Here is a 25,016-nt window from a genome sequence, read left to right on the forward strand (position 1 = left end):
CCTGTTCCAAAAAATGAAAATTTAAGTCATAATTTTTCCCCACGCTATATTTAGAATTAACTTCCGACGCCATATAAACGTTAACATTTATACCAAGTAATGCGAGCCTTGCTAACAAAGGAAGTCCTAACCTTTTTTTCCGTTTTTCCTGAAAGTGATTAAATTTGACGCTAAATATTTTTTTGTTTTCCATTCCAACAACTTTATCGACATTATTTTTACGACACATTTATCTCTTCTATGGTATAATCCGCCAAGAACGTTTGTTCAATCTAGAAGTCGATCTTCGTTCAATAAACAAACGCTTCAATTCATATTAAAGACGGAAGAGCTGTCTCGAAAGAAAGACGTTTGCAACACAATCCATTGTTTTTAATAGCACGGTTTGAAAAGTTTAACAAGAATGCCGCTCACCTCAATTCAATTCTCAAATTCTAAACAGACATAAGTTCAATCGCTCACTAAAGCGTACCTTCCAAATTTATGTTCATTATAAAACGACTGCTTCTCATAAAAACACATGCCACTTGTCGATTTTAGTTTCTGTATTCTAGTAGTGAACTCATTTTGCACTCGCAGCTGCAGAAATATGCGCCATCTATAAAACAATATAATTAAAAAATTTTGCATATTTCAAAAAATGAACTTTATCTTAAGCCTCAATGAAGACTTAAGTCATAATTTTCGAATAATGCCCGCCTGAGTGTTCATTACGTATCCCACAGTATCCTTGTTTTATTCGATAAATCTATAATAAATTATTTTGTGAATGTTCCTTAGGTTTTAGAACTAAAGACGAACCATGGCAATACCAGAGTAGGGCTGAACTCGAGACGATCATTAAGTGCATAATTTTTGTCTTACGTCGTACACGACATTTCGTGTCGGAATAACTCACCCATCTTATAAGAACTCCGCGCTTTCTGCCTGTGTTATGAACGAAAAAACAAAAAAACATCAAAAAACACTACCTGACTAACTTTATGACTACTTTTTGTGATGTATTCCAAGCGGTAAAAAATGGCAGTTTATTGTTTTTCATCTCTATTTGCAGTTGCAAACTTACAGTTTGAAATAGTTTTTTTATTTACAGCAATAATGAAAACTTCTCCTCCGCTATCTAATTGCTATAGAAACATTTCATACCGATATATCAAAACGAGTAAGCACCAATTTTAACTTCAGACAATGCTCGCGAGAACTTTTAAAATCTCAGTCTTAAAACATCATTAACTTTTCACCGTATTGGTCTACAAGGGCTAACTCGAAAAACAAAGGCAAAGCACTTGTCTGATTGTGTTCTTCACCGCTTGTCTGACTTCATCTAGCTTCCAACAGTAAAGAATCGGGTTTAATGACGAGTTTAAGAAAACTAAAGTGCCTGTATAATTCCTAGCATGATAAAGAGATGCAGTTAGTCCACTCTTAGCTCCCAAAGCAGTCACTATACAGTAGGGAAGATAACAAGCGACCAGCGTCAGTTGCAGCCATATTGCACTGGACACTGCCCTTTTGTATCGCGCTATATGAAATTGATTTGTTTGGTTCGGTTGTTGAACATGGTCTTGTACTTGATTTTGATGATGACGGAGGGAGAGGAAAATCTTCGTGTAAGAGGAAATACAGATTATAAGACACAGTGGTGTATAGATGATGCCATACCAAATGTTTATAAGGGGATTCCAAAAGGACATTGCTGAAAGGACAGCGGGCAAAATCCATAAGTTAAAAACGATCACGTAGGTTTGATTTAAAGTTACAACTTGTCTGTATCTCAGTCCAACAACAGGGCGAGAAGTCTGTCTACGCTTATTGCAGTCAGAGTTCCGACCGACACTCCACACAAAATATAAGCTATTATAAAACTTGCCGCTATAAGGTGAGGACAAGTATTCCAATGTTCATTCATCACAGACATCAAATAGGTAGTAGCCAGAGGCTCTGCAAATAGACCAACACAGAGATCTGTTGTTGCAAGGCAACGAAGCAAGAGTTTGGAGGGCGGATGAAGTGAGGACTCCTTGTGAAGAGCAATTAGGATCAGAGCATTCCCAAGAAATGCAGTGACGGACAGGAAAGAGTTTAAAACTGAAAGAAATGTCAACTGGCCGTGTAGTCCAGCAGTTAAATCGGCCGAACAAAACAAGTCTTTGAACGTTTTCTGCTGTCCATCTCCAGTGAAGTTTGATGCTGCCATACCGATATGCAAAATAGCTATTTCTAGTTTAACTGTAATCAGTAGCGAAATTTCTTTATGTAGTAAAGTTACAGCGCAGTTACCTGCCACCACAGTAACTAAGGATCAATCCAAACGCCGTTTTTTATTTATTTCCTCCAACTTGTCAATATATGGATCAGTGACAGTTTGGAAAGACAACCTAACTAGCCAAGCAGCTTGTTAACTGTCATAATCTGAAGGCTGATTGGTTTATGTTTTGGACCGTCAAAGAAGAACAAAAGTCCTCTGAGAGGACATGTGGCTACTGGATAATGAATAACCACAATGGTACCAAAAAACAAAGTTGCGGAGTTTTAGTTTTATTGCAAAATATTTGTTTTGAAATTTAAATGTTTGACACATATGTCCGATGCGAGGATGGGAAGGCCAGGACGGGAACGGCAGTGGACGCGGGAAACTTTCGCTAGTCCTGTCGTGTCGCCAAAGACAAAATGCTCTTTCGCATAGGACGGCGACGTCAATTACTCGAGCTACATAAGAGCTTTTCACAAAACCAATGACATCCTTTGGAGATGGTAGAAATCTATTAAGCTTAAACGATGGTGAACTGACGACGCTGAAATGATCTTTATATAAGCTTATATGAAGCAAACATTCCTGATCTGTCAGTATTTTAATAATAAAGAATCCAGAATTTCCGTATGAGGAGATCTTATCGACTTAGTTCAGATGGCTTTTTGCCGGCATGTACTAAAACCCGAAACAACGGAACGAAACCACCGAAACGACCGCAACGAAACCACCGAAACCACCGAAACGAAACCCCCGAAACAAGCGAAACGACCGAAACGAGTAAAATAGTAAGTAAATAAATAAAAAAGGTTTAAAAAAGCCTTGATCTCTAGCACGTTACTATGGCAGCCGGATCTCGTACCCAGATCCTGCTCTTAAGCCACATGTGTGACATCGTGACATCACAAACCTGAAAGGTGGATGAGCGCAAACGTGTCGAGCAGGAAGACATCGAGAAAAAGGTGGGTATTTTCACATTCTGAATGGTATTCTAGCTAAAACAAGAAATCTAATTTCAAAGAAAGGTTTTCTGGTCGTATCGTACATTCTTAGACGGTGGCGAATCGAATGGTCTTTTCGAGAATGACTTTGCAGCATTCTTCGTGCGAACCAGGACTTTCTTTAATATATAAAGAAAAACGAGGGCGACTTGACAGGCTTTAATCATATTAACGTCAGGCCTTCGTGACTCCTGCAGTTTTCAAAGTAATTTCTTATTACGCGCTCAGCTCTTCACGGATAGTCTTGAGATTGTGTTTCCGTACATCCTGGGCTCGGCGTTGTGGATTCGCCACCGCTTAAGAATCCACGATACGACAAGGAAACCATTCTTTGAATTACATTTCTTGTTTTAGCTAGAATGCCATTCAAAATGTGAAAAATACTCACCTTTTTCTGGATATCTTCGTGGTCGTCGTCGACACCCTTGTGCTCATCCATCTTTCAGGTTTGAGATGTAACGATGTCACACATATGGATCAGGGTACGAGATCTGGCTGCCGTAGTAACGTGTCAGAGATCAAGGCTGGTTTTTTTTTGTTTTTTTTTTAACTTTTTCATTTATTTACTGATTGTTTTACTCGTTTCGGTGGTTTCGTTGTTTCGGGTTTTAGTACATGCCCTTTTTGCCAGGAGCGTTTCATAATCCTGTCGTGGAATTCTGACTTAGCTGAATAGTTCAATTTCCATTTGTAATTGAAACAAGTATTTATATTGAAACAAACATTTTCATCTAATTCCGGGTGGGTAGTATGAGAAAATGAAATAAACATGAATTTGAGAATGTGTATTTATTTGCTCGATGGATGCTTTCAAGGCACGTAACAATCGCATTTCCAATCAAAACCTTTCGGAAACCGCTCAAAATCCTGCAAGATTCTTCAAGAAAAATACTTTGGCACAATCGGTGAAAGCTGTGCCTGGTTATATGAGAAAGAAAGATGGAAAACTGAGAAAGCATTGCGGCCACTCACCAACATATTGATTATTCAATGTCACGTCCCCCCCAGCCACGGAAATTATGTAATTTTTCGGGCAAAACGCTAATGGTTCGGGCAACTACTCTTCAGCGAAAGCATTACGAGATAATGCTGTTGGCGTGATCTCCAAAACTCGTAAAGAAACTCTTTTTGGAATTATAGCAGTTTCATTAGATGTGGGAATTGTGAAAATTTTTGTTTTTCATGCAATTTGAGTCCGTTTGCATCATCATTTCAACACTCTCACACTCGCGCATTGTGTAAATTTTCGGGCAAGAAAGTTACCGTCCCCCCAAGTCCGAAGGTGCCCGTCCGCCTGTGGTTATGCGTGGAAGACTCTCATTTAATAGGGAACATGATTTTCAGTTTCAGTGACATTTAATATAATATTCAAGTGATTCACAGAGACAGGACTAGAAGAGACATCACATTTTTTTCTGAAACTAATTTGCAAAAGTTAATGTAAAAGGACTGGACATGCAACAGTTGAAATTCCGACAAAATCGTCTTAAAATTAATCATTACGTTGTCTCAGAAAATAAAAACTTTGCACAAGTTCTTTTGATTCTGCCAACACTATAAAGCACTGAGTACAAGCTGCTGTTTATGTTATGGAAGACAAAATGTTTCCAGCTTTACTGTTTCTTTGTCAGTTAAAATGAAATGACTGGCTTCCTTCCTTTGTTGTCACTTTGATTGAACAACAAGTCCTCTTTAAAACTTTGCATGCAAATGAATAATGCAAAGAAAACACAGAACACAGAGACAGGACTAGAAGAAGACATCACATCACATCGGCTTTGATCTCAATTTACATTCACTGACAATCCAAATGAATCGCGCTTCCTGTGTGCAAGAGGCTTGTGATTTCATATTTGCTTTAGTCCTACGCCTGAAAATGTAGAAAAACCAAGCAAAAAAAAAATAAAATTATGTGTTTTCCTGGGAAGAGTTAAGGTGGCTCCCTATAGTTTTACCATCGCGCGAGGGCTGAGAAAGTAATCTGCGCGCGCTCAGAGGAAAACGTCAGTGTTTTTCGATATTTTATTACGACAACATGAGCACAAAAAGCAAAACTGACAGTGAATTTTCTCGCGTTTCCTTCGGTGAAATTCCGTAAAATTTGGCAGATTGGTAGCAAAGATTTAACTTTAGTCGGAGTTCGTTTTTCAGGGAAATCTATAGGACTAGACTTTTTGCAGCGGTAAAGGACATAAATTTGAAAATATGGAAAAAACTGTCTTTAAAAACCCTACTTTTTTCGTGTTTAAAATTCGTATCCCGCTGGAAGCTATGTGCTGTAAAAATATTGGAAGATTTCACCGAAGGAAATTCATGAAAATCACAAATAAAGCCACAAAAACAGCAAAAAACAAATTTGTTTGGGCATTTATAATTTAAGACTAAATCCCAAAAATTTTAACAGAGATGATAGCAAAACACTATTTAATCATTGCTTATTACATGTGATAAGTTTTAGAGGACTAGGTGTGAAAGCGAATGCAAAAACAGCATTCAAAACATAACACTTGCGCGCGCAACAATGATTACCCTATTGATTAAATCCATTTTGAAATCACTGGCTATCCTTGCAATCTGATTGGCTCTCAATGGTGCGATTTATTCACGAATCGCACTATTTTTTGCTCTAAATCGCATCTTTTTCTCAGCCATTGAGAATGGGACAGTAAAACAAAACAACAAATCAGATTTCAATATTAGTTTAAAGTAAACAATAAAATTTCAGGAAAATGAAAGGCAAAAAGCCATTGTGTGGAGAATTTAGCAACTAGTATTGCCAAAACTTTGTTGTTATTGTGGGGTTTTTTTCCAAAAAACTTGACGAATGTAATTAATTACAGTTTCTAAATGACGATTATCAGCTCCTTCAGGCTGAACACCTACTTTAATGGAAGTTTCCAACTTTCAGTGTTCATTTTGATGAATATTTTGACGATTTTTCTTCAACATCTGCTCAAAATCCGTATGATACCGAGTCCAGTAAAACATAAACAAACGAAAACCACACAACAACAAATTCAGAGCCATCTCAAGAAGGTAGATGTTTCCAGGTTTCTGGCAGTTTCAAACGAAGCAACAAAAGAGCTCAACTCTGTCGCTGTGAATAAACATAGTCAAAATACACCCCGCTCCACAAAACAGTGAATGAATGAACGTCTTACGAAGCTGGTGTTAGTCCCGCCATCTTGGAAATATCTTGAAACAAATGGCGCCGCAAGAACTTGACAAGGTCCTGAGTATTGAGTCCTTCACCGAGGTCACAAAAAGAAACGGAGATGATAACGAGCTGGACTCCCTTAAAATCATGCCATTAAACGGTATGAAAGAAAAAAAACGTACAATCCACTGGGCATCGTGCACTCGAGGGAGTTTCACAACTCAAAAGAAATCCATCGCAGAATTACGCAGAATGCACCTTCAAATTCCTTCTCCAAAGACAATGAAAAGTCTCAGTCTCAACCACAGAAGAAAGAAAGACCTTCCATCATTGATTCAAGCGACGAGAATTGAACTTTTATACCTGAAGCAGACTATTTTCGTTCTGACTTCAAAACCGCTTGTTTCTTTGTCATGCTCGGATGAGTTTTCGTCACATGACATCGTTTTGCATACTAAATGAGACGTAAAGGCGTTTCCGGTTCCGCTTTTTTTTTTTTAACAAACCGGCTACTGGAACAATACACCAAAAGTCTAAAAATTAAGGCGATAAAATTGCGCGATTTCAAAATGGATCTAATAAAGTGGCAATTGAACTTCATGTCGTGCAATTTTGGTCTGAAATCATACTTGTGATTTCAAGTCGAACTCGCGCAACGCGCACGTTCGATTTTGAAATCACGCGTATGATTTCAGACCAAATTGCACTCCACTCAGTTCAATTACCATTATATATGGAGCCACCTTAAGCAGCAGTGTTCTGAAGTATGATATTTAAACTTATAGGTTATCCTAGTGATGGCGGCCGTAGGCTCGCAATTTGTCAACCTTATATTTCCTAATTTTTGTACATACACTCACCTCTAAAATATTCTCATCATTTTCAAGCAAATTGGCGCCATATACTCATATTTACTTATAACTTCTATCAAATATAGGTATGCATTTGCATACATGTGTGAAGTGCTAGCTGGTTGTTTCTACGCATCTTGAATTGTTGCAGTAATCAACAACGACTTCTTTAGGGCTACTGGTACTGTGAGAGATTGTTTTGTTTTCAAAAGCCTTAGTGTTACGTTTGAGATGAACTGATTCTCATGGTGGGGATGTGTGACATATTGACGCATTGCAATTGTAAGAGAGTACATAAGCAACGAACATTAATTAGAAACTAGGAACGTGGAACACAAGACTTTTATTAACCAGAAACTGCTAAATATCTTTTAAGGAAATATATGCATAATTTGTGTTATGATTGACTGGTCAGTACAGATAACGGCATGTCGTGGGCTAAGTCATAGGCTTACTTGGAGAAACGAAAAATGAGACAGCTCGAAGCTAACATTATCATTGCAACTATATCAAATGTCGTCAGTCAATAGTATCTGACTGAATTGACGAAGAAAAGCTACCTGAAACAGTTCAATATTGTGTAACTGAAGCTAACATACTCTGGTCCCCAAACTGGGATCAGTTCTCTCCAAAAGAGACTCAAAACCTTAAAGGTATTCATTTAACGTGGTGGTTTTCGATTGGATCGCAGCCTCACATCAGGTTAACTTGCTGTTATCTGGGCCGAGTTGTTCGGAACTCGGTTAACGCTAACCCAGGATTAAAAGTTAACCGAAGAAGAAATTTTTCTTGAGATTATTTAAACCAAAACAGAAGGCGGAAAAAACAAAAACAAAATCTCACCGCGAAGTTAAAGAACTCAAATGGAAACTCTCGCTTATCCTGGGTTAGCTTAATCGGGCTTTGAACAACCCGGCCCAGGAGCTCCGCTTTTAGGCTTGGCTAAATCTATATATTAAACCAGTCTTAACAGGCAGATAAGGTAATCAAAGAGCATGTGTATACCCTGTTTTACAACAAGCGTAAGTTTAATCTACTGGTTATTGTAATGTATTCGCGAGTGTATTTAACAAATTGACGTCAGTGTTTATGCGTCTGTCCTCTTATTGATGATAAATTGCGTCATAACATTGTCAAAGTGGTTCCGCAGTAAACTCTGACAATGTTATGACGAAATTTATTATCTCTAAGAGGACAGACGCATAAAAAACTGACGTCAATATGTTTTTTACAATAACAAGACCACAAAATGGTCAAATGCTGGAATAAACGAGGGGAAAAGACGTCGTAAGCTTGCCATAAACAAAGATAAGTGAATTTTATTCAAAATGAAGCGAGCATTGTCAATAGCTTTTCTCGCTATTTGATTGGCTACTTAAAAAAGTCGATAAAATCTCATTGGTTAAAAAGTTGACAATTTGACAGCTGAAAATAAAACTTGAAAGCTTGCGTAAATCAAGATTTTATCCGTCTGTACTGTTATTGATGATAAAAATGAGCCAATCAGCACGCGAGAAATTAGACAGTTATTGTAAAAATCCTATTCGAGACCCTTAAGTTTTGCATTTAATTTCGAGCGTCAGATGGCTCGATTCTACTCAGTCAAAGGTGGCTCACCTCGATCTTTCGGTCGCCCATCATCGCTAATTTAAACTGCTGATGATTCACGTCATTCGCCGTTTATACCAATGACACGGATGAAAGTGGCTGCTTTGACCGGCGAAACTTAACCGTGTTGGACAACTATCCAAAAATGTTTGTGTAAAATAAACGATTTTTTTTATTCATCACTCGCACATCTCTCAGCCTTATTGAGAACCTCTGTTTTCTTCACAATGTAGCTAATTAAAAGTGATTTTTTCTTCACGCTATATTTAGAATTAACTTCCCACGCCAAATAAACATTTTATGTTAAAATACTGCTTCTCATAAAAACACATGCCACCTGTCGATTTTAATTTCTGTATTCTGGTAGGCAACTCATTTTGCACCTGCACCTACAGAAATTTGGCCATCTATAAAACAAAATTTCAAACATTTTGCCTGTTCCAAAAAATGAAAACTTAAGTCATAATTTTTCCCCACGCTATATTTAGAATTAACTTCCGACGCCACATAAACGTCAACATTTATACCAAGAAATATGAGCCTTGCTAACAAGGAAGTCCTAACATTTTTTCCGTTTTTCCTGAAAGTGATTAAATTTGACGCTAAATAGTTGTTTGTTTTCCATTCCAACAACTTTATCGACATTATTTTTACGACACATTTATCTCATCTATGGTATAATCCGCCAAGAACGTCACCCTGCGAGCAGAGCCTCTTTTATCGCTTTTTTGGGCGGACAGGAGACGAAAAAAGAGGCTCTGCACAAATCTGCTTTAGCCTTTGAAGTCGCCGTATCCCCAAATCTTGGGCTAGTCATTCCGGTTTACAGTCGTCAAACTGGTTTTTCGAGTGCGAGCATCAACTTTTACGAGAAACCGATGGTCGAAACTGAGCCCACTGGATGCAAGAAAAACATGGCGGCGAAAGGGCCGGCGAAAGGAGATTGTGCGAAAATACTTGACGATGCTCTTCTTACACGCAAACATTAGTCAGCTTCTATCAAGTGTTTTACATCTGGGACTTTCGTATCTTTACTTAGGGTCACTGGTCACGGAAAATCTTTCATTTTATAAGCTCATTAACCTTCGCTCCCGTTCGCAAAAGAGTTGCAAAAGCACTCTGAACTCTGATTTTCTCTGCCCACTAACTGCGCTGATCGAAGACCAAAACCAAACTTACCAAGTTTTCGGCATGAATTGTGTGAAGCTCGAGGAATTTAAACAGGACGACCCTGGCGAAGCGAAGAAAATATTTTTGGCGTTGTTTTAATTAGATGAAACTCATTTTGTGGTTATTTGGTGAGTTGTCATTCTTTTTTCAGCTTCTTACAGATCATGAGTAATACTCATCTTTACTGTTTTTCATTGTTATTTTCCTTTGTTTCGGGGAAGGATAACTATGCACAAACCTGAAATAAGTGAAATAAAACGTTAAATAAAACCAAGAATTAAATTGAATCATGATTGTATATACCTGATAATTTAATTATATCATTTTGGTTTGAGAGATAAACTAGTTTACTAGGAAGCATATTGTGCTGTTTTTATTGTTACTCAGGCATACTTTTGAGCATTTTTATTATTAGTTTGGCATTATTTAATCTTTGCTACAATGAATCAACATTTATTACTGATTAATTATCACTTATTGATATTTACATGGTGACATTCATGCCACACTGGTTAAGTTGGACTGGTAGTCATGGCCAAGTTCCCTTCCAGGCTGCCTATTCCATAGTTGGCAACCTACAGTAAAAGCAATTCTGAAAGTTCCAATGTTTGCCTGACTGCAACAGCCAGCACAAAGTTGGGGAAAAATTAATAAAATTAATAAGATGTTAAATATGACAGCTGTCAAAACCATTAGGATATCACCTGACAAAAGAAATGTCAAATATATTGTTGAAAAAGCTAAGGGTGTGTTCCTTTGGGGTGATCTGGATTAGGATTAGGGATCCAAGATCACTCAGATCATTGTGCATCAAACAAGGAGCTGATGAGTCCATGACCAGAGTGGATTCATCAGTTCCTTTGATATACCATGATCTGAGTGATCTTGGATCACTGATCCTGATCCAGATCACCCCAAAGGAATGCATCCTTAAGAGCGAACCATAGGATACCTTTAATTGGCTTATCAATGATATGGTAAACAATGCGCATGCTGAAAAAATCACAGTTTTCTGCTAGTCATTAAAAGTAGTGACGTGGTGACATTTATGACACTTTTCAACTCTTCCTTCCATGAAAAAGTAAAATTAGGGACTATGTATCACTCAAGGACCCTTCAAGACATCAAGGATAATATGTTTTTTTCAGGACTGATTTACTGTCTCACAATGGAAATACTTGCCTGGTAATAATAGCTAGTGCCCTGGGAACGGGAGTTAACATACCCAACATCTGAAAGGGTTGTTATTTTTGGAGTGCCAGAGAACATGGAATCCTACCTTCAAGCAGTTGGAAGGGGTGAAAGGGATGGTTCTGATGTTTTGTCCATATTGTTTTACCATGCATACCACTTGTATCACTGTGATCCCACAATGAGGGCATTTGTTATAAACAAAGTTAAATGTGGGCATGTGGAAACAGTTTTCGAAACAGTTTTTTAATGAGAAGATACAAAAACCTTCCATACTGCACAAGGGCTGTGATGTGTGTGGTAAACAGTGTGATCGTGAAGCCTGGTCAAAAGAAATGTTAAAAAATTATGCTTGGACGATCAAGATAAAACTTCCTACAAGAAGGGAGATCAGAGCCATGCAAACTTTGCAGAAAGTTTTATCTTGATAACCCTTTTCATTATAATGCTATTAATTTGTATCATTTTTGACAGCTTATATTAAGTCAAGAGGATTATCAGAACACATTTAACAAATTTGTTTAGCATTGCCAGGAGGTGCAATGTCTCTTAGGGGTACAAATCAAAGATTTCGGTTTCACTTATAATATGGGTGTTTAGAACAAACTACCTCCCTTCCAGGTTGTACATTGCTGTCATTCTATTTCTGGTGTCTTTAATTTAACTTTACGTTAATTAGTATAATTGCCTATAGCTCGCTAATCCGGCAATGGTGATCAGGAGGGTGCTCAGGTGACACATTTACAGCGAAGGTGAATACAAATTACATAAAAGACACATTAACAAATAGCACACGAAACTACTCACGCACGCATACGAAGAACGATTACGATTTGTTTGTGCTTGATTACAAGGAAATTTGTATTTAAATGTCCTTTCGACTATTGTCCTCCAGTGCTGATAAGAGTTCGGTTTTGCAACTTTATCCTGCCGAATTGCTTCGGTTGTGTTTGCTTCTAAACTGTTCCAATTCTAAGTCTAAGAAGGACGACTTTTTTGCGATCTTCTTGGCAAGGCCATCGCGACTCCGCAGTATAAAGTTGTACTTATTTTCAGCACCGCACAAATTTAGGCATTCAGCCCACAACAGAGGCAGCAAGAATCCTTCTCATTCTTTACCTTAACTCTTCTATTTCAATTTTAACTAGAGTTTGCGAACCAAGGGTAGGAGGCAAAACCTCCAAGTTCTACACGACGACTCTTTTTTGCGCTCTGTTTACATTTTACATGAAGGGCGATCCGGCCTGGGTTCGAAACTGTATCTTAGCAACGCCCTGAGCATGCTCAACAAGAACTTGGCACGATTCGTGCAGAGTCTTTTCTCGGTACAAAGGATAGGTACCGTAAGAAAAGGCTTTGGTTACAGGGTGCAAGAACGTTTGTTAAGTCTAGAAGTCGATCTTCGTTCAATAAATAAACGCTTCAATTCATATTAAAGACGGATAAGCTGTCTCGAAAGAAAGACGTTTGCAACACAATCCATTGTTTTTAATAGCACGGTTTGAAAAGTTTAACAAGAATGCCGCTCACCTCAATTCAATTCTCAAATTCTAAGCAGATGTATGTTCTATCACTGAATACAGTGTAGCTTCCAAATTTTATGTTCATTATAAAATACTGCTTCACCTAAAAGCACATCCCATCTGTCGATTTTAATTTCTGTATGCTAGTAGTGAACTCATTTTGCACTTGCAGCTGCAGAAATATGCGCCATCCATAAAACAAAATTTCCACAATTTTGCATGTTCCAAAAAATGAAATTTATCTTAAGCCTCAATTTAAGTCTTAATTTTCAAATAACGCCCGCCTGAGTGTTCATTACGCATCCCACAGTATCCTTGTCTTATTCGCTAAATCTATAATAAATTATTTTGTGAATATTCCGTAAGTTTTACAACTAAAGACGAATCATGGAAACACCAGAGTCAGGCTGAACTCGAGACGGGTCATTCTAAAAATTAAGTACATAATTTTTGTCTTACGTCGTACAAGACATTTCGTGTCGGAATAACTCATCCATCTCATAAGAACTCCACACTTTCTGCCTGTGTTATAAAAAAGAAAACATCAAAAAGCACCAAATGTCTAATTTTATGACTGTATTTTGTGTGATGTAGTCCACGCAGTAAAAAAATGGCAGTTTATTGTTTTTCATCTCTATTCGCAGTTGCAAACTTACAGTTTGAAACAACTTTTTTATTTACAGCAATGATGAAAACTTTCTCCTTGTTTATCTAATTGCTAGAGAAACATTTCATACTGATATATCAAAACGAGTAAGCACCCCTTTTAATTTCAGACAATGCTCACGAGAACTTTCAAAATCCCAGTCTTAAAACATCATTAACTTTTCACCATATTGCACTACAACAGCTAACTCGAAAAACAAAGGCAAAGCACTTGTCTGATCGTGTCCTTCACCGCTTGTCTGACTTCATCTAGTTTCCAACAGTAAAGAATCGGGTTTAACGACGAGTTTAAGAAACCTAAAGTGGCTGTATAAGCCCCAGCAAGATAAAGAGATGCAGGTATTCCACTCCTAGCCCACAAAGCCTCCACTATGCCATAGGGAAGATAGCAAGCGACCAGCGTCAGTTGCAGCCATATTGCAACGGACACTGCCTTTTTATATCGCGCTATGTGCAGTTGATTTGTTTGGTTCGGTTGTTGAACATGGCCTTGAACTTGATTTTGATGATTACGGAGGGTGAAGAAAATCTTTGTGTAAGAAAAAATAGAGATTATAAGACACAGTGGTATATAGATGATGCCATACCAAATGGTTATAAGGGGATTCCTAAAGTACATTGCTGAAAGGACAGCGGGCAAAATCCATAAGGTAAAAACGATCACGTAGGCCCGATTTAAAGTTACAACTTGTCTGTATCTCAGTCCCAACAACAGGGCGAGAAGTCTGTCCACGCTTATTGCAGTCAGAGTTCCGACTGACACTCCACACAAAATATAAGCCATTATAAAATTTGCCGCTATAAGGTGAGGACAAATATTCCAATGTTCATTCACCACAGACATCCAACAGGTAACAACCAGAGGCTCTGCAGTAAGACCAACACAGAGATCAGTTGTTGCAAGGCAACGAAGCAAGAGTTTGGAGGGCGGATGAAGCGAAGACTCCTTGTGAAGAGCAATTAGGATCAGAGCATTCCCAAGAAATGCAGTAACGGACAAGAAAGAGTTTAAAACTGAAAGAAATGTCAAATGGCCGTGCAGTCCAGTAGTTAAATCGGGCGAACAAAATAATTCTTCGAAAGTTTTCCGTTGTCCATCTCCAGTGAAGTTTGCAAAATAGCTATTTGAAGTTTATCTGGAATTAATGGCGAAACTTCTCAATTTAGTAAAGTTACGGCGCAGTTATCTGCCACCACAGTAACTGAGGAACTATCTAAACGCCTGTTTTATTTATTTCCTCCAACTTGTCACTATATGGATCATTGACAGGTTGGAAAGACAACTTAACTAGCCAAGCAGCTGGTGAACTGTCATAACCTGAAGGCTGACTGGTTTATGTTTTGCAACGTCAAAGAAGAAACTCGATATGTGTAAGCCACACATTCTTATGAAAAAGTGCTAGCGAAATATTCTCATGGGATTTCTGATTTCCCACCCCAAGGAAGTGTTTTGTTGCAGGTTCTTTCACAATGCGAATATTTTTTCACTGAAGGTTTTTTACAGTTGTTGAACTGTCCATGCCCCACTCCACGGCGGGAGAACTGGACAGTCCATCTTAGTTCGCTTTGTTGATTCCAATTTCGCTGGAAAACGTCAAGCTATAGACCCTTTTCATAAATGGCTACCAATTATAAATTCTTTTGTAAGTATTAAAATTAGCCTGACTAACCTCGTTTTTGAGTTGATAATTCAAAAGAATTTTTACACCCAAACGAGTTTAGTGAGGCTAATTTAAATGAAAACAAAAGAATTAAATTGGTAGCCATATATGAAAAGGGTCTATATTTCGTAATAACTTTGATAAAATGGAGAATCTTCTCTGTACCAATCATGAATGATTTATATAACCTTTCCAGCAGTGTCACGCATGTAGGAGGTAAATATTTTTAAGTGAATAATATTTAAAAGGGACGGGGACTACATGTTTTTTCCTGTTTCCTCTCCCTTGCTTCCCCATTAACTAATTCGACTGTTCTCCAAACTACCCATAGAAAAGTTGTAGTTCACGGCAAAGATAGAGTGAGAATGATCCCTTGCAAATTTAAACGGAGTTGTTCCCTCGGTATCATCCAGAAATGTCCTTTGTTCCCGAAAGAAATGACCATTTTCACATGTTCTCAGGAAAGCCCTAATTGGCTTACATGAGGCAAAAACGCCTTGCCAGAGTTAATCATTACGTTTTCCCTAAAAATAAAATCTCTCCACAAGTATCTTTAATTCCACCAAAGCTTCCGAAGCGCGGACTACTTACTACTGTTCATTTCGTCGAAGACAACTTTAATTTGCTGTTCGTTTGTTAACTAAGATGAAATGGATGACAGGTTTCGTTTCCTGTCACTTCACCTGACGAAAAAGCTCTCCTTTATTTACTTTGCAAATGAATGTAAGCCCAAAATATGATGCAAAGAAAACACAGAAATGAATAATTGCTTTCTAAAATCTTAATTGATATTTACTCGCGGTTAAATTGAATTTTGAAGACGTTAAACACGCTTTCTGTGTTCCAACAACTCATACTCGATGATTTCTTCTTTTGATTGCGTGGATGTGGGCTTCAATTACAGTTCTTGGTTTTGTGAGTATTTTAGACTTGAAAATGTGTAAAACCAAGCGAAAAGAAAAATAACTGTTTTCCCAGGAAACGTTAAGCAGCCGAGTCTTTTGAAAGATGACATTTACTTTGTCAGCTCATTAAAGCGATGACGACAGTTTGCTAAGTTTAATTATCTTAAAAAATCTCCTTTTCAGGTCTGTTTCAGTTAAACTTGACCATATTTAGGCTACAAGGGTGTACGAAGTACCCTCACACGTTTCAATCTCTTTTTAAATAAAACAGCAATTCACGTCATTGTGGTCAAACTTTGGGACTTTTCTTAAGAACTGTTACGGAACCTTTCGGCGTGTCAACTGTTTGGTCACATGATCACATGACGTGACGTTTTTTTAACAACCGTGCTTTTTTCAATGGGATTTTACGCAAATTTTGGTTATTAATTTTAGCTTAAGTTTCCGTACTTGTTCGAAGTAAGATTTTTTTTTATAATTATTTCATTTCACAATCTTCACATTTCTTGTTGTTCTTTTTTATTGTTTTGATTTCTTCAAGAAGGCAAAGTTGTGATAAAAAATAACTCATCAATTTTGAGATTAGGTGTATTACATCATAAAGAATTGGTTCATGCTTAGCGTGCATATATAATGGTAATTGAACTGAGCGGAGTGCAATTTGGTCTGAAATCATACGCGTGATAATCGAAGGAGCGCGCAGCGCGAGTTCGATTTGAAATCACAATTATGATTTCAGACCAAAATTGCACGACACGAAGTTCAATTGCCACTTTATTAGATCCATTTTGAAATCGCACAATTTTAAATTTTAGATGTTTTTCCTGAAAGTCTCGAATCGACAGATTTGTTTGTTAAAATATAGTCACTAAACCACGTAATACCAAGTAGAATTGAATTTCCACTGTGATTACCCAGGGCCTGCTACCATCTACACTCGTAGCTTAGTCGACGGAGAAACGGGTCTCTAATCTGGAGGTCCTGGGTTTCAACCCGCCAAAGTGCTGCGAGGTGCAACTTTGTGTTAGCAAATGCACCCTTAACTCCAGTCCACTCATTCACGATGCACTCTGTCTTAGAACACTGACTGGACATTGCCACTCCAGGCAACTTCGTCTCACATGCTCAGGATACTAATACCACTAATTACTTAAACTAAAACCTACAATATGGTAACTCCCATTGCCCACTTTAAACTTACCTTCTTCTGTGGCATGATACTCAAAAGCAGTTATTTTTGTTGATAAATGCGTTCATCAATCCGTTGGTCTATAATAATGGATCGAATGGTTGGATCTTATAACACCTAGTTGTCAGTAAATTACCCTCCCTGAGGAATGTTTCGTACGCGTTAGCCGTTTATTTGCATTTTTATTTCGAACTTAATTCATATTTCCTTCTCGGTCGTTTTTTCACCGCTGGTTCAAGGAACGCACATTTTTCAGGGTAACTGTTGCACTGAGTATTTCTACAGCGCCATAACAAGTGCTAGTCCAGATTTATTTGCTCGATTTTTTTCGCCGCTTTTCATGCAGTGTTATACATTTCGTTTTATTTATCCATTTGTAATTTCAGTTTAAACGTCGTCTATCCTCAATTGATTTTGACCTTCAATTCACCATTTATCTTCAAAGACTGACTGACGTTCAGGTTTTTAGCGCTTATTGTTTGCCAGGAGAGAAGTCGCCTACGGCAGTTACTGATAAAGACAGAACACGTAAAGACTGAAGCAACGTTCCGTCTGCGATGGATGTTATTTTCAAAGGGGGTGAGCGGAGTTTCGATTTCGTAGTTTCTTTTGGATGATACCTAATCACTGAGTGATATTACCAAGGAGGACTTCCCCTCCTCACCTTCCCTGGCCCGAAACACAATGGAAGTAGAACCCCGCATAGCTGCAAGTCTCAACTAATACTTCTTGACACGAGACGATGAGACGATGATCATCGTCTCCTGTTCTCGTTGTTCTCTTAAATGAAGGTTCGTTCTGAGTGATGCTGCAGATTCAACTGTCCTCCTCAGGGCTCAGAGCAATGTTTTCTTCGGGCAGAGGGTTTCGACTCGTAAACCACCTCGTATAGCTTTTACTCCAAAGGCGAAGTGGAATTCATGGTATAAAATCCAACTTATTTAAATTGAAATTAAATTAATGCTCTACCCTTCCAAGTGAGATCATGCGAAAGGCGAATAATTTGCTCGCTAAATAAGCTTAAGATATCAGATATTAGCTATGCTTCTACTCCGAGAAGGATTAGTTAGGTACACATGTATCCCGTAATCCCTGCATGCCTCGATCTATATTATCACTTAGTATATACCACACAAGTGAATAGTGCTTTTCGCGCGCTGTGATTGGTTACCTCGGAGGTGATTAGCAAGTACTATTCACCTCCGAGCAGTCGGCGCGAAAGATTTTAAAATTTCCGACCGCTTGTCACACATAAAATAACGTTTTGGTCCGCTAATTATTCAGCTTGTGTGGTATATACTAAAACAATCATTCGCCTCATTGTCGGTGAAAGTGATGGATTTTTACCTCGACGCTTCGCGGCTCGGTAAATATCCACCACTATTCACCTCCACTTCGGTGAATAATTGTTAACTATTATTGATCACATGACCAAATCAGTTAACATGGACGCGATCCAAGAGGGCACGGAGGAATGTGTTTTATTTCATCGTCTTCTCTAACGAATGATTCAGAATACACTTCCTCGCTTACCATTTGTTGATGGGAGCTTCGTAACACGGTTTGTTCTGGAGAATTTAGTATAGGTAATCATACGATTTCGAGTTCAATTTGGAATTTATTTGCACGAGTGAGTTTTTCAAAAAAGCTGAAACTGCACGAGCCGCTTCGGCGAGTGCAATTTCAGCTTTTTGAAAAACTCACAAGTGCAAATTAATTCCACATTGAACGAGAAAAACCGTATGATGACTTATTGATAATATAGACATGAAAAAATTTGCGTGGAGAAAGTGCTGGAAGACCTTTCTTGAAGCCATTTTTTCTCATTCGAGAAAACTTTTTTCAAAGTTTCCGCACAAAATTTCCCTCATCATTTTACGTAATACCATTGGCTTGGAAAATTTCCTATTGTCTTTCAGCCAATCATAATCCAGAATTACGATGTGTAGTTTGCACTGTTGTTACACTTTTTGCACCGGTGTTACACTTTTTGCACTGGTGTTACACTTAAACTGCACTGCTCTCAGCCAATCAGAATCGAGTAATTTTTTAATGTATATTATTACTCACCGAACACGATCGAACGCTGTCAATTGAATTGTGTTCGATTGAGATCGGTTGCCGAACTTAATCGAACTCATCCTAATGAATTGGGTTCGACTGGCTTCGATTAAGTTTAACTGTTTCGGAAATCGAATTCACACATAGTTCGATTGAGTTCGATTTCCGAACGTTCGATTGTCTATGCCGGATAAACGTGAGCGGCGGGTCGAAATAACACGCTTGTGCTGATACCAACTGATCATACAGACCCTCAAACTGGTAAGAAAACAACCGAGAAAAAAAATGACAACCAAAATATCTACGCGGTAAAAAATAAAACATCATATATACTCCAGATGCAGCTTTATTTCTCTAGAACTGGTGAAGAAGCGCGCGAGCCAAAGTATGCAACCCAGAAAAATTTACACGCGAAAAGAAACAAGGAGCTGATACACAATATATATACCTCGCTACATGAACATGTTATTGCTGTTGCTGTTGTTGTCGTTGTTTTTGAGCTGATATAATGTTCCATGAACACGAGGCGAGAAAGAACAAAACAATACACCAAATATTGTTAGACCTCTCTTATCCCGCAAATTTATACACCGGTCTATTGTATTGTATTCGCGACTGTTTATCCTATTCGCGACCCGTTAATTTCGAGCCTCAAATAACTCGATTCCACTTAGTCGAAGGTGGCTCACCTCGATCTTTCGATCGCCCACCATCCCTTATTTAAACAGCTGATGACTCACGGCATCAGCCGTTTATACCAATGACACGGATGAAAGTGGTCGCTTTGACCGGCAAAACTTAACCGTGCTGGACAACTATCCAAAAATGTTTTTGTAAAATAAACGACTTTTTTTATTCGTCACTCGCACATCTTTAAATTTACTGATAACTTCAGTTTTGACCATAATTTCCTCACGCTATATTTAGATTCAACTTCCCGCGCCAAAATTGTAAACATTTATGCCAAGAAATATGAGCCTTGCTAACAAAGGAAGTCCTAACCTTTTCCCGTTTTTCCTGAAAGTGATTAAATCTGTCGCTTAATATGTCGGGATCTGTTTTCCATTCCAATTTTATCGCCATTTTTTTACAACACATTTATCTCATCTATGGTATAATCCGCTAAGAACTTATTTTAATTCTCGAAGTCGATCTTCTTTCAATAAATAAACGCTTTAATTCATATTAAACAGGAAAGAGCTGTCTCGAAAGAAAGACGTTTGCAACACAAACCATTGTTTTTAATAGCACGGTTTGAAATTAAAGTTTAAGAAGGATGCCGCTCACCTCAATTCAATTTTCAAATTCTAAACCGACATATGTTCTATCACTCAATAGAGTGTAGCTTCCAAATTTTATGTTCATCATAGAATGCTGCTTCACATAAAAGCACATGCCTCCTGTCGAAAATTTCTGTATGCTAGTAGTGAACTCATTTTGCATTTACAGCTGCAGAAATATGCGCCATCTATAAAACAAAATTTCAAAAATTTTGCATGTTCAAAAACTGAAATTTATCTTAAGTCTCAATGAAGACTTAAGTCATAATTTTCGAATAATAATCGCCCGAGTGTTCATTCCGTATCCCACAGTATCCTTGTTTTATTCGATAAATCTATAATAAATTATTTTGTGAATATTCCTTAGGTTTAAGAACTAAAGACGAATCATGGCAACACCAGAGTGGGGCTGAACTCGAGACTGCACGACGACATTTCATGTTGGAATAACTCACCCATCTCATAAGAACTCCGCGAAAAAAAACAAAAACAAAAAAAAAAACACCAACTGTTTAACTTTATAACTGTATTTTGTGTGGTGTAGACGAAGCGGTAAAACATAGCAGTTTATTATTTTTCATCTCTATCCTCAGTTGCAAACTTACAATATGAAACAATATTTACAGCAATAATGAAAAGTTCTCCTTGGCTATCTAATTGCTGGAGAAACATTTCATACTGATATATTAAAATGAGTAAGCACCCCTTTTAATTTCAGACAATGCTCACGAGAACTTTTAAAATCCCAGTCTTAAAACATCATCAACTTTTCACCATATTGGTGTACAAGAGCTAACTTGGAAACCAAAGGCAAAGCACTTGTCTGATTGTGTCCTTCACCGCTTGTCTGACTTCATCTAGTTTCCAACAGTAAAGAATCGGGTTTAATGAAGAGTTTAAGTAAACTAAAGTGCCTGTATAATTGGTAGCAGGATAAAGAGATACAGGTAGTCCACTCTTAGCCCACAAAGCTTCCGCTATACAATAGGGAAGATAACAAGCGACAAGGGTCAGTTGCAGCCATATTGCACTGGACACTGCCTTTTTGTATCGCGCTGTGTTAAGTTGATTTGTTTGGTTCGGTTGATGAACATGGTCTTGTACTTGATTTTAATGATGACGGAGGGTGAGGAAAATCTTTGTGTAAGAGAGAATAGAGATTATAAGACACAGTGGTATATAGATGATGCCATACCAAATGGTCATAAGGGGATTCCAAAAGTACATCGCTGAAAGGACAGCGGGCAAAACCCATAAGTTAAAAACGATCACGTAGGTTCGATTTAAAGTTACAACTTGTCTGTATCTCAGTCCCAACAACAGGGCAAGAAGTCTGTCTACGCTTATTGCAGCGAGAGTTCCGACCGACACTCCACACAAAATATAAGCTATTATAAAACTTGCCGCTGTAAGGTGAGGACAAATATTCCAATGTTCATTCACCACAGATATCCAATAGGTAACAGCCAGAGGCTCTGCAAATAGACCAACACAGAGATCTGTTGTTGCAAGGCAACGAAGCAAGAGTTTGGACGGCGGATGAAGTGAAGACTCCTTGTGAAGAGCAATTAGGATTAGAGCATTCCCAAGAAATGCAGTGACGGACAGGAAAGAGTTTAAAACTGAAAAAAATGTCAACTGGCCGTGTAGTGCAGCAGATAAATCGGGCGAACAAAATAAGTCTTCGAAAGTTTTCTGCCGTCCATCTCCAGTGAAGTTTAGTGCTGCCATACCGATCTGCAAAATAACTATTTCTAGTTTAACTGTAATCAGTAGCGAAACTTCTCAATGTAGCAAAGTTACGGCGCACTTACCTGCCACCACGGTAACTGAGGAACAATCCAAACGTCTTTTTTATTTATTTTCTCCCACTTGTTAATATATGGATCATTGACAGTTTGGAAATACAACTTAACTAGCCAAGCAGCTAATTAACTATCATAATCTGAAGGCTGACTGGTTTATGTTTTGGAACGTCAAAGAAGAACAAAAGTCCTCTGAGAGGACATATGGTTACTTAATAGTGAAAAACCACAATGGTACAAAAAAAAAAGTTGCGGAGCTTTAGTTTTAATGCAAAATATTTGTCTTGAAATTTAAATGCTTGACACATATGTCCGAAGGCCAGGACGGGAACGGCAGTGGACGCGGGAAACTTTTGTTAGTCCCATCGCCAAAGAGAAAATGCTTTTTCTTATGGGACGGCGACGTCGATTACTCTAGCTACATAAAAGCTTTTCAGTATCACGTGATCATATCGCGGGCTTACTTAAACGGTCATCGAGATCACGTGGTTTTTGGAAGTCGATCGCTGGCCGAGTCCTTGTTTTCGATAGGATCGCAGGCTCATGACAGGTTAACTTGCTGTTATCAGGGCCGGGTTGATCGGAACCCAGTTAACGCTAACCTAGGACTAAACGTTAACCGAAGTATAGATTTTTCTTGAGATTATTTGGACCCGCAAAACAGAAGGCCGAAATCTCACCGCAAAGTTAAAGAATTCAAATGGAAATTCTCGCTTATCCTGGGTTAGCTTAATCGGGCTTTGAACAACCCGGTCCAGGAGCTCTGCTGTTAGGCTTGGCTACATCTATATATTAAGCCAGTCCTAACAGGCAGATAAAGTAATCAAAGGGCATGTGTATACCATGTTTTAGAACAAGAGTATGTTAAATCTACTGGTTATTGTAATGTATTCGCGAGTGTATATCCAATTCATGATTCTTTTTTGCATTTAATTTCAAATGGGTCGATTCTACTCAGTCAAAGATGGCTCACCTCGATCTTTCGATCGTCCACCGTCCCTAATTTAAGGTGGCCGAACACAGTTTTTAAGAGCCTATGCCTAATTCACCATTACTTTTAAGCTATTTATGCTTTGGCGCCCGTCAAGGTTAACCACAGAAGGGTTTATTATCGCATTTTGGCTAAGGTGTGTGCTGTTGCCATGGCAACGGGGCTGGTTAAAAACAAGGCTTAAAAAATGGTTTTTGTTTATAAAAAAAAAATTCAGTCGTTAGATTTTTTTCATCATTTGCCCACTACGAATTGACATTAAATCCCTTCTGTCAACACTGTTCTAATAAAATTTTGACATAGGCGATTTTCGAAATTCGCCGTTAACCGTTTTCACTGCATGTTCTGTATTATTAAAAATTCCCTAAGTCAAAATTCAAATTTTTTGCGATAAATCATTCACGTGGTTTCTGAACTACTGTTTTGCCAAATTTCTTGAAATTCTAACGACTGGATCGTTAGAAATCGGCATGTTTCTGCAAAAGCAATCGGTCTCAATTTTTCGAGCAACTGCGCATGCGCTGCATTTAACTGGGTTCTTTCGGTAACAAAGAAAAAGCTGAGAATTGCTGGGTTTTTTGCGTCGTTACCTTTTCTAACATATCTTTGTAATAAAAGACTAAAGCCATCAATATACTGCGTTCAATAATAGAGAAAAATAGCGCAGATAGTGCGGGTGTTGAGTAAATAAAATGATCACTCTGTTGACGGCATGTTTGTTTTTTGCAATCCTTGTGCGCGCGCTGAATTGCATCAGCAAAAGAGCGCGCGAAAACTGTATTCGGCCACCTTAAACAGCTGATGATTGTCGGCATCCACCGTTCATACCAATGACACGGATAAAAGTGGCTGCTTTGACCGGTGAAACTCAACCGTATTGGAGAACTATCCAAAAAATGTTTGTGTAAAATAAACGACTCTTTTTTTATTCATCACTTTGACATTTTTAAACCTTACTGATAACTTCAGTTTTCTCCATAATGTAGCTAATTAAAAGTCATTTTTTCTTCACGGTATATTTCGAATTAACTTCCCACGCCAAATTAACATTTTATGTTCATTATAAAATATTGCTTCTCATAAAAACACATGCCACCCGTCGATTTTAATTTCTGTATTGTAGTGGTGAACTCATTTGGCACCTGCAGCTGCAGAAATTTGCGCCATCCATAAAACAAAATTTCCAAAATTTTGGCTGTTCCACAAAATGAAACTTATCTTAAGACTCAGTGAAGACTTAAATCATAATTTTTTCCTCACGCTATATTTAGAATTAACTTCCAACGCCACATAAACATTTATGCCAAGAATTATGAGCCTTGCTAACAAAGTAAGTCTTAACCTTTTTTTCGTTTGTCCTGAAAGTGGTTAAATTTGACGCTAAATATTTTTTGTTTCCCATTCCAACAACTTTATCGACATTATTTTTACGACACATTTATCTCATCTATGGTATAATCCGCCAAGAATGTATGTTAAGTCTGGAAGTCGATCTTCGTTCAATAAATAAACGCTTCAATTTATATTAAAGACGGATGAGTTGTCTCGAAAGAAAAACGTTTGCAACACAAACCATTGTTTTTAATAGCACGGTTTTAAATTAAAGTTTAAGAAGAATGCCGCTCACCTCAATTCAATTTTAAAATTCTAAACCGACATATGTTCTATCACTCAGTAGAGTGTAGCTTCCAAATTTTATGTTCATT

The 25,016-nt window shown here is 38.0% G+C and overlaps 1 protein-coding gene and 3 pseudogenes across 1 annotated transcript; 1 reads left to right on the forward strand and 3 right to left on the reverse strand.

The window, feature by feature from the left end:
* Positions 1 to 1,024: 1,024 nt before the first annotated feature.
* On the reverse strand, positions 1,025 to 2,206 carry LOC110046967 (trace amine-associated receptor 8b-like; annotated as a pseudogene).
* Positions 2,207 to 10,526: 8,320 nt separating this feature from the next.
* LOC149116358 (uncharacterized) lies at positions 10,527 to 11,657 on the forward strand (annotated as a pseudogene).
* Positions 11,658 to 13,522: 1,865 nt separating this feature from the next.
* On the reverse strand, positions 13,523 to 14,973 carry LOC149116359 (beta-4C adrenergic receptor-like). Its single transcript, XM_089278366.1, has 2 exons — positions 14,921 to 14,973; positions 13,523 to 14,539 (listed from the first exon to the last, which is right to left on the reverse strand). Exons 1-2 carry the CDS (start codon positions 14,971 to 14,973, stop codon positions 13,603 to 13,605), a joined length of 990 nt encoding a protein of 329 aa, XP_089134492.1. The 3' UTR covers positions 13,523 to 13,602.
* Positions 14,974 to 20,581: 5,608 nt separating this feature from the next.
* Positions 20,582 to 22,824, reverse strand: LOC110046543 (beta-4C adrenergic receptor-like; annotated as a pseudogene).
* Between the last annotated feature and the right edge of the window lie 2,192 nt (positions 22,825 to 25,016).

This window comes from Orbicella faveolata, unplaced genomic scaffold (genome assembly GCF_042242905.1).
Source record: "Orbicella faveolata isolate gen_17 unplaced genomic scaffold, um_ofav_v1 contig_12, whole genome shotgun sequence".
In the NCBI taxonomy this organism is placed as follows: Eukaryota; Metazoa; Cnidaria; class Anthozoa; order Scleractinia; family Merulinidae; genus Orbicella; species Orbicella faveolata.

Excerpts from the sequence above, each read along its gene's own strand:
- LOC149116359 (XM_089278366.1), bottom strand. The coding sequence starts at position 14,973 with ATGGACTGTCCAGTTCTCCCGCCGTGGAGTGGGGCATGGACAGTTCAA. Across the intron at positions 14,540-14,920 it reads GCATGGACAGTTCAACAACT|CTATTTTGCAAACTTCACTG; the intron begins GTAAAAAACCTT and ends AACTTCAAATAG.